Source organism: Salarias fasciatus, chromosome 22, assembly GCF_902148845.1.
Source record: "Salarias fasciatus chromosome 22, fSalaFa1.1, whole genome shotgun sequence".
NCBI classification, from domain to species: domain Eukaryota; kingdom Metazoa; phylum Chordata; class Actinopteri; order Blenniiformes; family Blenniidae; genus Salarias; species Salarias fasciatus.
Genome location: NC_043765.1, coordinates 15,901,953 through 15,915,519, shown reverse-complemented (window position 1 = coordinate 15,915,519; position 13,567 = coordinate 15,901,953). Strand labels below are relative to the sequence as shown.

The 13,567-nt window shown below is 46.8% G+C and overlaps 1 protein-coding gene across 1 annotated transcript; it reads left to right on the top strand.

Moving 5' to 3' along the window:
• Positions 1-3,961: 3,961 nt before the first annotated feature.
• On the top strand, positions 3,962-13,064 carry LOC115409800 (lactose-binding lectin l-2-like). Its single transcript, XM_030121075.1, has 3 exons — positions 3,962-4,514; positions 12,324-12,435; positions 12,858-13,064. Exons 1-3 carry the CDS (start codon positions 4,027-4,029, stop codon positions 13,062-13,064), a joined length of 807 nt encoding a protein of 268 aa, XP_029976935.1. The 5' UTR covers positions 3,962-4,026.
• The last annotated feature ends 503 nt before the right edge of the window (positions 13,065-13,567 follow it).

Here is a 13,567-nt window from a genome sequence, read left to right as displayed (position 1 = left end):
CACTGAGAGAGTCTTATCAACAGCTTTGTTCAGGTCAATAATTTTTTTTTTTTTTTTTTTGCTGCCAATTTTTTGCCTGACACTGATTACTGATTGTATTGATTGTAGAAGCCTGAATACATTTTGAGATTATTAAGGTAAAAATTAGGGCTTCATATTTAAATGGTTATTTGCAGAGTTGGGGTCCGTTACTCAAAAAAGTAAAGAGTTAGCGTTACTCGTTACTTTCGAAAAAAGTAGTGCCTTACACTACTTGATTGCTCCATGGAAATAGTAAAGAAGTTACACTACTCGTTACTGCATAGTGCTCTGCGGAGCTGTGCTCCCTTATATCCTTTCGCGGAGCACTGCGCATGCGCGGGTCTGTGTGTATCAAAACATTATTTTAACTTATTGAAAAGAAAACACGTCTTTTAAAATGTTTTATAGCCATTCGGATTTACTTCACGTGCTAATACGCCAACCCCCTGGACCACTGTAAGGAGTATTTTGTCCACTTTCGTAGTCTGGCTCTGATTGACTTCCAGCTAAGCTTCGAGCTAAGCTAACTACAATGCTAACAGCTGGGAACCAGCTGGACCAGAGACACAGGTATTTATGAGCTTGTCTAACTTTGTCAATGGGTTAGGGAAAGGGCGTGGGTCCCTAATCTAAGGAGTGTTCCTTTAAAAGCGGCATTTACAGTAGGAGGGAGTGCAGTGTTGTCAGTGGGGCACAAATTATATAAGGCAACCAATTTTACTTTGACGGTTCCATCAGCCCTGACCCGGAAGAGACAGCGAGTAGCTGCTGTTATGGCCATTGTTCCATCTACTGGTGGTAATAAAAAGAACTCCGCTTAAATAATAATATTTTGGTTGCTCTATTTGCAGTCATTGTAAAAGTAACGATCGTAGCGTTTCATTTGTAACGCTAGTTTAACTACCAATATAGAAGATATATAGAGTAGTGCCGTTACACTACTCGTTCCCATCAAAAGTAATTTAACAACTTGTAACGTTCGTTACTTGTCGTTGCATACCCAACTCTGGTTATTTGTGTTTGAGATTAAAAAAAAGGACAGTTTACAGGTGAAAATATTTACACGTGTTTATGCACAGGGCAATACAATCATGGTGTGGTTAATTGCATTTGAATATATGTGTATAAGTAAGTTGACTTATTAGCTAATTCATTATTAGACTAAAACTCTATCAGGATAAGATTTGTGCAATATTATGGTGTAAACTGAGGTTTTCTTCTAAGTTTGCATATTTAATCACCAGTTGAAAACTTGACTTTCACTGTGGTGTGATTTTCGACTGTGAGTTGAATGTTATCCCACATATTAAAAATATAACTAAGATTGGTTTTTATCATCTTAAGAATATAACCAGAGTCGCCCGTTTCTCTCTCAGGCCAGTACAGAGGTGCTAATGCAGCTTTTATCTCCTGCCGGTTGGACGATTGTAATGCCTTGCTCTCTGGTCTTCCCAAAAAGAATATTTCAAACCTAAAATTATTACAAAACTCAGCCGCACGCATGCTGACGAGGACCAGGGGCGGGTCCACATTACACCAGTTTTAAAGTCGCTGCATTGGCTCCCTGTCCGCTTCAGGATCTATTTTAAAGTTCTCTTATTAGTTTTTAAATGTCTTAACGGCCTTGTGCCTTCTTATTTAACTGATCTGTTTTTACCATATCTAACCTCGCAGACCCGAGGTCCTCTGGCAGCAGCTTGCTGTGTGTTCCTAAAGCTAGAACTAAGACCCATTGTGAGGCGGTCTTTCACCACTGCCCCTGTGGAACAGCCTGCCGGAGAAGCTCAAGACCGCAGAGACTGCTTATATTTTTAAAGGGAGGTTAAAAAGACACCTTTTTATTCAGGCTTTTAACTGACCTGACCATTTCTCTTATTCATTATCTTATCATTATTTATGTAATTTCATTCTATTTCATTATGTACTGTTGCTTCTTAATCTCATCTTATATACGAGGGCATACCCAAAAATTCCTGGAATATGATTGTAACTTTCTATTTGTGACATTTCAAAATAAAACATCACCGTCGCCTTCAAAATAGTCTCCATCCGCATTAATGCAGCGCTCCAGCCGTGTCTCCCACTTCACGATTGTGTCGTGACACCCGTGCGTAATTGTGCCATTCTGGGCAGGCTGCGTTTTTTCTGTCACCTCCTCCACATCTGCAAACCACTGTCCCTTCAGCTCCTCCTTCAACTTGGGGAACAAGAAAAAGTCACTGGAGGCTACATCTGGTGAATAAGGCGGATGGGAGAGGAGATTCATCTCATTCCTCACCAGAAACTGCGTGACGCGCAGCGCCGTGTCCGCCGGCGCACTGTGGTGGTGGATCAACCGGGCTCCACTCCGCCACTACGCGGGCCTCTTCCTCCTCACGGAGCCGTCTGAGGACTTCCATGTAGTAGTCCTGATTTACAGTCTGACCTGGAGGGATAAACTCGCTGTGGACGATACCCTGGACAGCAAAAAAGCAGCTCAGCATTGTTTTCATGGCTGAGCGGACCTGACGCGCGGACATCTGGCCATTTTTAAACCACCTGAACCACTCATGGACCTGATTATTCCCCAGAGCATCATCCTTGTAGGCTTGCTGCAACAAGGTGAGTGTTTCTGCTGCTGTTTTTTCCCAGCAAAAAGCAGAATTTAATGTTTTCGCGCTGCTCTGGCTTCCCAGTCAATGTCGCCATTTTGGAAAAAGCGCAGACCGCTGCTGCACTCTGTTACTATAAATAGCGCCTGACAGGCGTCAGTGTAACTCTGGGAGCTCAGCTTTTTCACAGATATGCACGAGGCTTACCTGCAGCACGTCTGACGGCCAGAAGTCGAAACTCATTATTATTAGTATTTTATGACCAAATTCCGGAAACTTTTGGGTACCCCCTCGCACATACTCGAACTACGCATGCGCGAAAGGAACATTCCAGTGCTTTAAGCACCGCCTCTGGCGATCAGTAGGGATGAAATAGAACCCATAGCTGGGGGGTTGCGACATGTAGACAGGGGGAGACAGGAATCAAACCAACAACCTCTCGATTGAAAGACGACTGCGCTCCCCACTAGTCCACAGCTGCAGTATATTTGGAAATATAAAATGGCACAAAATAATTTAAAAAATTGTGCTCAGATTGTTTGACTAAACGTAACCAAGACTACAGTGAGAAGCAGTCAACATGTTCATGTTTTTTAATGGTTGGATTTGATCCACTAAGGAAAGTTGTCATGTTTGAGTTTTTACATCTTTGTTGTTGCATAAAACATGTTATTAGTGTACTGGAGGAAACTATAAAAATTAAAACGTGTCAGTGTGTCCAGCCAAGCATCATTGAACATCATATAATCTGATATGTGGTATACGAACAGATTATGTGATGTTTTTCAAACAGATAAGTTTTACCAGAACATCAACCGGTCTGAAAACGGTCAGCAGGTTTAGTGCTATTAACTCTGGCATATATCGCTTATCTCTGTGAGAAACGTTACTTTTATGGAGCTATCAGATGAACTTTGAATGACTTGCCTATGTAGTTCAGTCAACAGACAAAAATACAGGTCACCCCATCCAGTTACCTTTTTTCAAGAATGAAGAAATTCAGATTTGCCTAGTAGATTATTAAGATAAGATACAAGAAATCTCTGTGTAATTCTTAACTAATATCCAGAGTTTTCTGAGAAAACACCTGAGATCTCACAAAAGTTTATCTGATTCCATTTTTTTTTTCTGAGTTTGGTTTGTGTGTACCAGAAGAACCTACGGGAAAAAATAAATGTTTACAATAAATAACCTAAAATGACAATTGTTCAAAAATGAAAATTAGAAAAATATTTGATCACCAATTTTTATTGACCTGATCAAAGCTGTTGACAAGGCTCTCTCGGTGCAGCTCCGCCTCTCTCAGGGATATAAAAGACTTTCTCCTCTGTGTGATTCAGTCTCCTCAAACGGCTCTGAACAGCTCCAGCAAGACATCAAGGCCTTCTCACTCAGAGACTTTTGAAACATCAACATGATGTTTTTCCTCTTTTTGTGTTTCCTCGCTCTTTGTGCTGCGGCTCCCTTGGAGGAGAAAAACATGAAGCTCCAGCGCGGCGGTTGTCCACTGTTCTGGTACAGCTTCAATGGCCGCTGCTATCGGTACTTCGCTGCAGACAAGACCTGGGCTGATGCAGAACTCTACTGTGTGTCTCTGGGAGCCAACCTGGTGTCCATCCACAGTGAGGAGGAACACAACTTTGTCAAATCACTGACTGGGAACTTTGACCCGGCTCAAGGATGGACCTGGATTGGACTCAATGACATTCATAAGGATTTAAGATACGTGTGGTCTGATGGATCCAGAGTCAACTTTGTCTTTTGGAATACGGGAGAGCCAAGCAATAGTGTAGTAGAGTCATGTGTTATGACTAACTACAGCAGCAACAAGAAGTGGAACGATACATCGTGCTCTGGCATATTCCCATTTGTTTGTAAATTACGCAAAGCTCGCCCTTTGCTGTTGAGAGATTCTTATCTGACTTCATTTTTTTTTTTTTTTACAAATCCTGCTCAACAAAAGACTCAAATGCCTTTGTCCTGAATTTAATAAGAAAGGTCTTTCTTTAAGACTGTATTAACCATTCTAAGTGAACAAATGAGTCTGTCTTAAAAGTTAAAAGAGAAATGCATTAATTTAGAGACCAGATAAGAGAATTCACCAATAACTTTCCAGCATGAATGTATTTGTATGTCAAACATGTCTCAGAAAATGGAATACAATACAACCTATAATCATCTTTTCTTCTTTTAATTTCTTTTGTCTATGTTTACGGAGCCACATACATACATATATATATATATAAGATAGCCCTTATGAATATATTACAATCGAGGCCCGTGACATCGCCCGGTATGGCGCAGCCGGGGCCCCACCCTGGAGCCAGGCCTGGGGTTGGGGCTCGCAAGCGAGCGCCTGGTGGCCGGGCCTTTGCCCACGGGGCCCGGCCGGGCTCAGCCCGAAGGGGCAACGTGGGCCGACCCTCCGGTGGACCCACCACCCGCCGAGGGAATCGTAGGGGCTGGGTGCAATGTGGATTGGGTGGCAGCCGACGGCAGGGTGCCCAGCGACCCGATCCTCAGACATAGAGACGAGCTCTAGGGACATGGAATGTCACCTCGTTGGGGGGGAAGGAGCCCGAGCTTGTAAGGGAGGTTGAGAGATACCAGCTAGATATAGTCGGGCTCACCTCCACACATAGCCTGGGCTCTGGAACCCAACCTCTCGAGAAGGGCTGGACTCTCCACTTCTCTGGCGTTGCCTGTGGTGAGAGGCGGCAGGCTGGTGTGGGTTTGCTTATAGCCCCGCAGCTCAGCCGCCATGTGTTGGAGTTCACCCCAGTGAACGAGAGGGTCGTATCCCTGCGCCTTCGGGTCGGGGATAGGTGCCTCACTGTTGTTTCGGCTTATGGGCCGAACAGCAGTGCAGAGTACCCGGCCTTCTTGGAGTCCCTGGGAGGGGTGCTAGACAGTGCTCCGACTGGGGACTCCATTGTTCTACTGGGGGACTTCAACGCCCACGTGGGCAGCGACAGTGAGACCTGGAAGGGGGTGATTGGATCGCATGGCCTCTCTGATCTGAACCCGAGTGGTGTTCTGTTATTGGACTTCTGTGCTAGTCACAGTTTGTCCATAACGAACACCATGTTCGAGCACAGGGGTGTCCATAAGTGCACTTGGCACCAGGACACCCTAGGGCGGAGGTCGATGATCGACTTTGTTGTCGTGTCATCTGACCTTCGGCCGCGTGTTTTGGACACTCGGGCGAAGAGAGGAGCAGAGCTGTCGACCAATCACCACCTGGTGGTGAGCTGGATTCACTGGCGGAGGAGAAAACCGGACACACTTGGCAGACCCAAACGTATTGTGAGGGTCTGTTGGGAACGTCTGGTGGAACCCTCTGTCAGCATGGTTTTCAACTCCCACCTCCGGGAGAGCTTCTCTCATGTCCCGAGGGAGGTTGGAGACATTGAGTCCGAGTGGACCATGTTCTCCACCTCCATTGTCGAAGCAGCTGCCCGGAGCTGTGGTCGTAAGGTCTCTGGTGCCTGTCGTGGTGGCAACCCCCGAACACGGTGGTGGACACCGGAGGTGAGAGCTGCCGTCAAGCTGAAGAAGGAGTCCTATCGAGCCTTGCTGGCTCATGGGACTCCCGAAGCAGCTGACGGGTACCGGCAGGCCAAGCGAACTGCAGCCCGAGCGGTTGTGGAGGCAAAAACTCGGGTCTGGGAGGAGTTCGGGGAGGCCATGGAGGAGGACTATCGGTCAGCCTCGAAGAAATTCTAGCAAACTGTCCGGCGCCTCAGGAGGGGAAAGCAGGTCTCCGGCAACACTGTTTACAGTGGAGGTGGGGAGTTGCTGACCTCAACTGGGGATATCACAGGACGGTGGAAGGAATACTTCGAGGACCTCCTCAATCCCGTCGCCACGTCTTCCGTGGAGGAAGCAGAGGCTGAGGTCTCAGAGGTGGACTCGTCCATCACCCAAGCTGAAGTCACCGAGGTGGTTGGTAAGGGTGGCAAGGCACCGGGGGTGGATGAGATTCGCCCTGAGTACCTCAAGTCTCTGGATGTGCAGGGACTGTCTTGGTTGACACGTCTCTGCAACATCGCGTGGCGGTCGGGGACGGTGCCTCTGGATTGGCAGACCGGGGTGGTGGTCCCCCTGTTTAAAAAGGGGGACCGAAGGGTGTGCTCCAACTATAGGGGGATCACACTCCTCAGCCTCCCCGGGAAAGTCTATTCCAGGGTACTGGAGAGGAGGATCCGACCGATAGTCGAACCTCGGATTCAGGAGGAACAATGCGGTTTTCGTCCTGGTCGTGGAACAGTGGACCAGCTCTATACCCTCCATAGGGTGCTCGAGGGTTCGTGGGAGTTTGCCCAACCAGTCCACATGTGTTTTGTGGACTTGGAGAAGGCATTCGACCGCGTCCCTCGTGGTGTCTTGTGGGGGGTGCTCCGGGAATACGGAGTCCGGGGCCCCTTGTTAAGGGCCGTCCGTTCTTTGTATGACCGGAGTAGGAGTCTGGTCCACATTGCCGGCAGTAAGTCGGACCTGTTCCCGGTGCACGTTGGACTCCGGCAGGGCTGCCCTTTGTCACCGGTTCTGTTCATCATTTTTATGGACAGAATTTCTAGGTGCAGCCAGGGGCCGGAGGGGGTCCGGTTCGGGAACCACAGGATTGCATCTCTGCTTTTTGCAGATGATGTTGTCCTGTTGGCTTCATCGAACCAGGACCTACAGCATGCACTGGGGCGGTTCGCAGCCGAGTGTGAAGCGACAGGAATGAGGATCAGCACCTCCAAATCCGAGGCCATGGTCCTCGAACGGAACAAGGTGGCTTGCCCTCTCCAGGTTGGTGGAGAGACCCTAGCCCAGGTGGAGGAGTTTAAGTATCTTGGGGTCTTGTTCACGAGTGGGGGACGGATGGAGCGTGAGCTTGACAGGCGGATCGGTGCAGCGTCTGCAGTGATGCAGTCGTTGTATCGGTCCGTTGTGGTGAAGAGGGAGCTGAGCCGAAAGGCGAAGCTCTCGATTTACCGGTCAATCTACGTTCCCACCCTCACCTATGGTCATGAACTTTGGGTCATGACCGAAAGGACAAGATTCCGGATACAAGCGGCCGAAATGAGCTTCCTCCGTAGGGTGGCTGGGCGCTCCCTTAGAGATAGGGTGAGGAGCTCAGTCACCAGGGAGGAGCTCAGAGTAGAGCCGCTTCTCCTCCACATCGAGAGGGGCCAGCTGAGGTGGCTCGGGCATCTGTTCAGGATGCCTCCTGGACGCCTCCCTGGGGAGGTTTTCCGGGCATGTCCCACTGGAAGGAGACCCCGGGGAAGACCCAGGACACGCTGGAGAGACTATGTCTCTCGGCTGGCCTGGGAACGCCTTGGGATCCTCCCGGAAGAGCTGGAGGAAGTGTCTGGGGACAGGGAAGTCTGGGCATCCCTGCTGAGACTGCTGCCCCCGCGACCCGGCCCCGGATAAGCGGCTGAAGATGGATGGATGGATGGATGAATGTCTGCTCCTGCTCTCTACAGTGTTTGAATGAGATTTTGAAATGCGTCAATTGTGGAAACTGGTTTCATTGCTTGTCAGCTTTATGAAGATCCTCAAACTACCAGTACAGAGAAATATATGTTTCTCCATTTGATTACTGAAAAAAAGTAATTAATTCCATTTGAATTAAAAATACTATCCATAAAGAAATGTAACAGTAAAAACATTTGCGTTAATTTATATGTATGAACAACTGATTGCATTGTATTGTCACTCCAGCACCCTGTGACACTGAACACAGTCAGCGGGACAGAAGAGTTCGATGAAACAATGCAGACACGACATGGAAATATCAGCAAATCAACTGGAAACCTTGACACAAATTCATAAACATGAAATAATTTATCAAAAAGTCCCTCTTTTCTTGACTCCGATAACAAATTACAGTAAAAGGTAGATTCCTGCAAACTTCATTGGATCACAGTCATTCCATTTTAGCGATAATTCAATATAATGAATACATATGAATGAACACAGTGACTGTCAGTCATATGAACACAAACTTCAGGACTGGTTATGTAACAACACATCAGGCTCTTGCTCCAGCTCCTATTCAATACATCCTTAGGTGATTCCATTACAGCTTCGTTCTTTATCCACTTGTCCAGAGTCGACCGTCGCTTCACTTTTAGTCAGGAGGGAAAGATTCCAGCATGATGAGAAGCTTTTATTGTGAACCTTCTCAGTGATTCACTCCTTCACTAAAGGCTTGTTTTGTATCGCATCATATTGTATCATATTAGTGTTTAATGATTTTGACAGTAAAAACTACTGTTAATGATATCAATGCATTGAAGCCTCTGCTCATTGTTTGTCAAGAGAGTAGAAACCATGAGTCTTTTTCAAACTAAGGTTTAACTTAATCAAATTGGGCTTCATATAATGAATTACATGTTTTATATCCCACTGAACTACTTCAGTTATTTGTTGTCTAATTGTCCGACTATGTTGTTGTGTTGTGGAGGTAGCAAAAGAGGAGACTGAGGGAGTGGAGTCCATGGTCGTTTATTTTCATGCACAGAACTGACAGCTGTCATCACATGAAGCCCACATTTGAAGGATCACTTCCACCCTTATAACATCCACCGTTCACACACTGCACCTCCCCGCCCCTTCAAATGTGAGAACACGCCCCCCCCCCACATGGACACCACAGTGTACAGTTATTGATTCATGCAGACATCATTTGACCAATGATATCAATTCAATGCTACAAAACCCGACTCTGAAAAAATACAAAAATATCCTGCCACATGTCCCCATATGATAATATCCAACTTTGCCAAATTGTTAGAGTAAGGACATTTAATGCGAGGGTCGGCGATCTTGGAAAACTAGCATGTAGCACGAATATAGCATCTCCCCAAGGCTCCGCCCAGCTCCCACCCCATTGGAGGAGCTGTCGTTGGGAGCGAACGCACTGGATGCGGAAGCGCCGCACACGCGCGCGCACGGAGTTTGTGATCGCCTCCAATGTTATTAACCTTTCTGACTGCCCGCACACAACGCGCATAGGAGTGCAGCGCGCCCACTCCGCTTCGTTCTATTTTTTTACGCGAGCCGCGAGCACCGAGAGCGCCTTGGCAACGCGCGCGCGCACTGAACCAGGGCCAGTGCACGCCATTGAAATGTACGTGCAGGGGGCTGGTAGAACGGTGAAGGGATTTGATTGGTTCCCAAAGAGCGGTCCGCGCTTTACGATTGGTCGGAGTTTTTACTGTCCTTTGGCCGCTACAGTTGTCAGATTTTTTCCGCACCTTTTTCCGTCCACATAATGTATTGACTTCTCCCCGGGGGCAACGAGCATTTCACTCAGTATGACAAAAAGTGCTTTTGGACAACATCATCTGTCCTAGCTTTAAATTTCAACTCTCCTTTTGCTTGATTGCCACAAGAAATTGAGGTTTTAAAGGGGCTGTATCATGCTTTTTTTGCTAGTCCAAACCCTAGAAATGGCATTAACATGGTATTAGTCTATTTTTGGCGCTAAGGAAAAGTAATTTTGTGTGAAATAAACGATTTTCTGGGGCTAATTCTGAAACCTGGAAGAGAAAACACTCTGTTTCACTGAAAATCCCGCTTCTCCCCCTGTGGACTTTGACTGACAGCGTACTTCAGCGTGGGCTGCCTCTCTGAGCAGCACAACAACGAGGAAAGCTCAAAAGCACAGGCACGAAGGAAAAAAATGCTTTGTGTTTTTGGTGAGTACATAACTATATAACAAGGTTAAATATATACAAAAAGTGAATTTTGCATGATACAGCCCCTTTAAAGAGTGTGTTTGGTGTTAACTCTTGGATGCAGAAGTGGAGTGAAAAATGAGCCCAAGGGTCATTATTCTTCAATATCTTTGACAGTAAAGGTTTTTATACTTTGATATTCCACGCGTTCCTTATAAAACATGTTTGTTACATAAACTCATTTGCATTTTTTTAAAATGTTTCATACATTTTAAGAAATTGCAGTTTTTGTATCACTACCCCACTTTTCCTTAAGTGGGGTCAAAAATGACCCCAGGCATTTTCTATGGAATTTCAATTGTTAGCCCCAGAAATCTTAGATTCCTACCAACTGTTAGTGTCAGTATACGTTTACTGTCCCACTTACACATCTGATGTCAGCAGTCTCACCACCCAGGAGCTCATTTTAACAAATATATGTAAGTTTTATCTTCATTTTTGATCTTATTTTCCACATCTCTTACAACATTTGTAACTTCCCTGTAATAACACGAAAACATCAGGTAGCCTCTTGTATGAACATCATTTATTCGTGTGTGTGTGTGTGTGTGTGTGTGTGTGTGTGTGTGTGTGTGTGTGTGTGTGTGTGTGTGTGTGTGTGTGTTTACGAAGTAATATATAAATGCACAGACATTTACTTCCATAAGTACATATTGATTTATAGCAAGGCTTCTCAATCCCGGCCCTCTAGGTCTGGTGTCCTGCTTGTTTTAGGTCTCTCCCAGTTGCAATCCTCCAGACTGATCTTCTCTGAGGTTTCTGTACGCTTGAAGCCCCCACGGCTTCTACCCGGAGTTTTCGGCTGACACGCTGGCACTTGAATGGAGTGAATAATGTAGCGGAGGCGATCGTTTGCGTCTTTGAAAATCTGTCCATTTATTTCCAGTCTCACAAACTTCACCACAGGACATGAACCACACAGCGATGGCGAGGCAGCAGCGACAGCGGTCAAAACCGTGTTTCCTCTCACGGGCAGCAACACCTGTCAGGCCGTGATCACTTCCTATTTATACTTCCGGTGCTAATTGACTCCAACACACCAGCCCCTAATTGTTACTGGTGCATAAACATAACAATTCCAACATAGATTATTGAAGTAGCCATAACATAAAACAACTTAAATCATAACACAAACCATAGTTGTTTATATGTCATGCAATAAACACAGCTTTGTCACAGGTCTTTCCATCACACTAGTTTTCGTCTGTAACTTGACAGAGAAATTGACCCCATTTGCCATGACAACTCTAATACTTTTCACCACGAAAACCTGAGACATCCATGATGACATGAATAACATCACCAGCTACAAGATTCCTCTTCCTCTGCTGAACCGATGGAGAGCATTTATGCACACATCAGTATTCTATGAATTTTCCATCCAGATTGCTCTTGTTCCATTTCCAAAGAAAAGGTTTTTCCCAATTTTTCATCCATTGAATTCTTTACGTCAATGTGACGTTTGGTGATTGCCTTTTGCTTTCTCTGAAGTTCAGACCTCCTTGTGCGGTCCTCTTCCTCCCATTTCCTTCCGGTCTGAAACTCAGCTCTCAGTTTGTCTAGCACAGCTGCCAGGTCCTTGAAACATCTTCGCACCTGCTTCAGCTGGAATCGCAAGTCGACCGTGAACTGACAGCATCATCCTCATGTCTGCAACTGAGCTTGTCCACCTGCCTGGAGAAGCAGCTCCTCTCTGTGTTGATCTTCTTATAAACATCTGCAAGCTTCAGGTGAACATCAGTCGACTGTGATGTTGCTTCATTCAGAAGGAATTTGAGATGGCTGTCATCCTGCAAGCTGAGTTTTTGCAGGAGGGCATAACAATGGCGCTCATCTTTAAGCTCTTTATTAGTGGCATCCGGGTGTTTCTTGAACAACACACTTGGATGCGCTTCAATCCGCTGCTTCTGTTTCAGATTGCTGTGGGCCACTTTCTTCTCTGGAAACATGACTGCTATCTTCTGCTTCTCAGAAGACACCTGTATAGCTTCTCTTCTTTCCTCATTGTCTCCGTCAATACAGAGTTTCACACCGCGCTTCTGAGGTACAGCTTCAGCATATCCCCTTTCAATCACCTCTTTGACGTATGCTGAACGCTTCTTGTACAGCTGTGGAATTTTCATAAACTTGTTCAGTCCATGAAATCTATGCTTTTCCATAGCAAATTGACTTGGAAGTCAATTCAATTCTTCAATTCTGAAGTTGTTCCAGAGGTCAGACACACCTGCATTAATCAGCTTGTCCTATCATGAAAGACAGGAAACAAGGAGCCTCTTGAAGTTCAGGAAGTGGTGAAGTTGTGCATAGAGTCCATACCCGGTACCGAACGGACCCGCTGGCCGGGACTTTTTGGGACCATCCTCTCCTCCACCGGTGCCCCTCTCCCCAGCGGAGGAGACAGAAGCTGTCCCTGGAGCGGACCGAGACACCAACAGGACACCGCTGCCACAGCTCCACTCAGCCTGCTGCTGCAGCTTCTGGTCTCCCCCTCCTCCTCCTCCTGCAGGTGAAACCAGAGTCCAGTCCGGACAGACCGACCCTTTTCCTCCACGTGGACCCCTCCAAGAGCCGAGGTTTTTCTGGACGCAGAGAACCTGACCGAGATCAGAGCGACGCCTTTGATCTCCCCACCAAAATGCTGACTGCAACACAGCTTGGCCACGGCTGGGCCAAGCTTCCGCCACACCAAACACTCCTCGCCAGAACACCATAGGTAAGTCTTGGGCAGGTTAGGCAGATAGCATAGCTGGGAGTGTAATTCTGCTTGTGTTTTTATTGTGAACCAGGACTGAAGCTGTTCATGATATCCCGATTGTTTATCTTTCCTTTCTTCATCTCTCTCTCTTTCTCATCGTGCACTCCCGTGCGCATGCTCACGAGCACACGCTTCCTCCTCACAGATCAGACCCGCAAGATGCCGGCTAGCCGTGCATCTGTGCGTGTGAGATAAGAAGACGGGCTCATCCTTCTCCGCCTTTCCTCTTTACTAACCCGAGAGTAGTAAGTTGAACTACCTCCCCTCTGTCTCCCTCTCTTCCCCTCCTCTCTCGGTCGAGAACGCAGATCTCTTCCCCCTCCTCTCCTCATCTTTGTGGGGGAAACGGACCAGCAGCCGGCCCACCAAGGGGAAGGTCCGGAGAACCCCCCCCACCCCCCACATCCTTCTCCCTCTCTCTCTCATCTGCGCAGGAGTGGATTGCGGTAACGACGCAGCCG

Bases quoted from the DNA above. Each gene is read 5' to 3' on its own strand.
- LOC115409800 (XM_030121075.1), top strand. From the start codon at position 4,027: ATGATGTTTTTCCTCTTTTTGTGTTTCCTCGCTCTTTGTGCTGCGGCT. The intron at 4,515-12,323 runs GTTGAGAGATTC...TCTGCTTCTCAG, and splicing joins CGCAAAGCTCGCCCTTTGCT to AAGACACCTGTATAGCTTCT. The intron at 12,436-12,857 runs GTATGCTGAACG...CTCCTCCTGCAG, and splicing joins CTTTCAATCACCTCTTTGAC to GTGAAACCAGAGTCCAGTCC.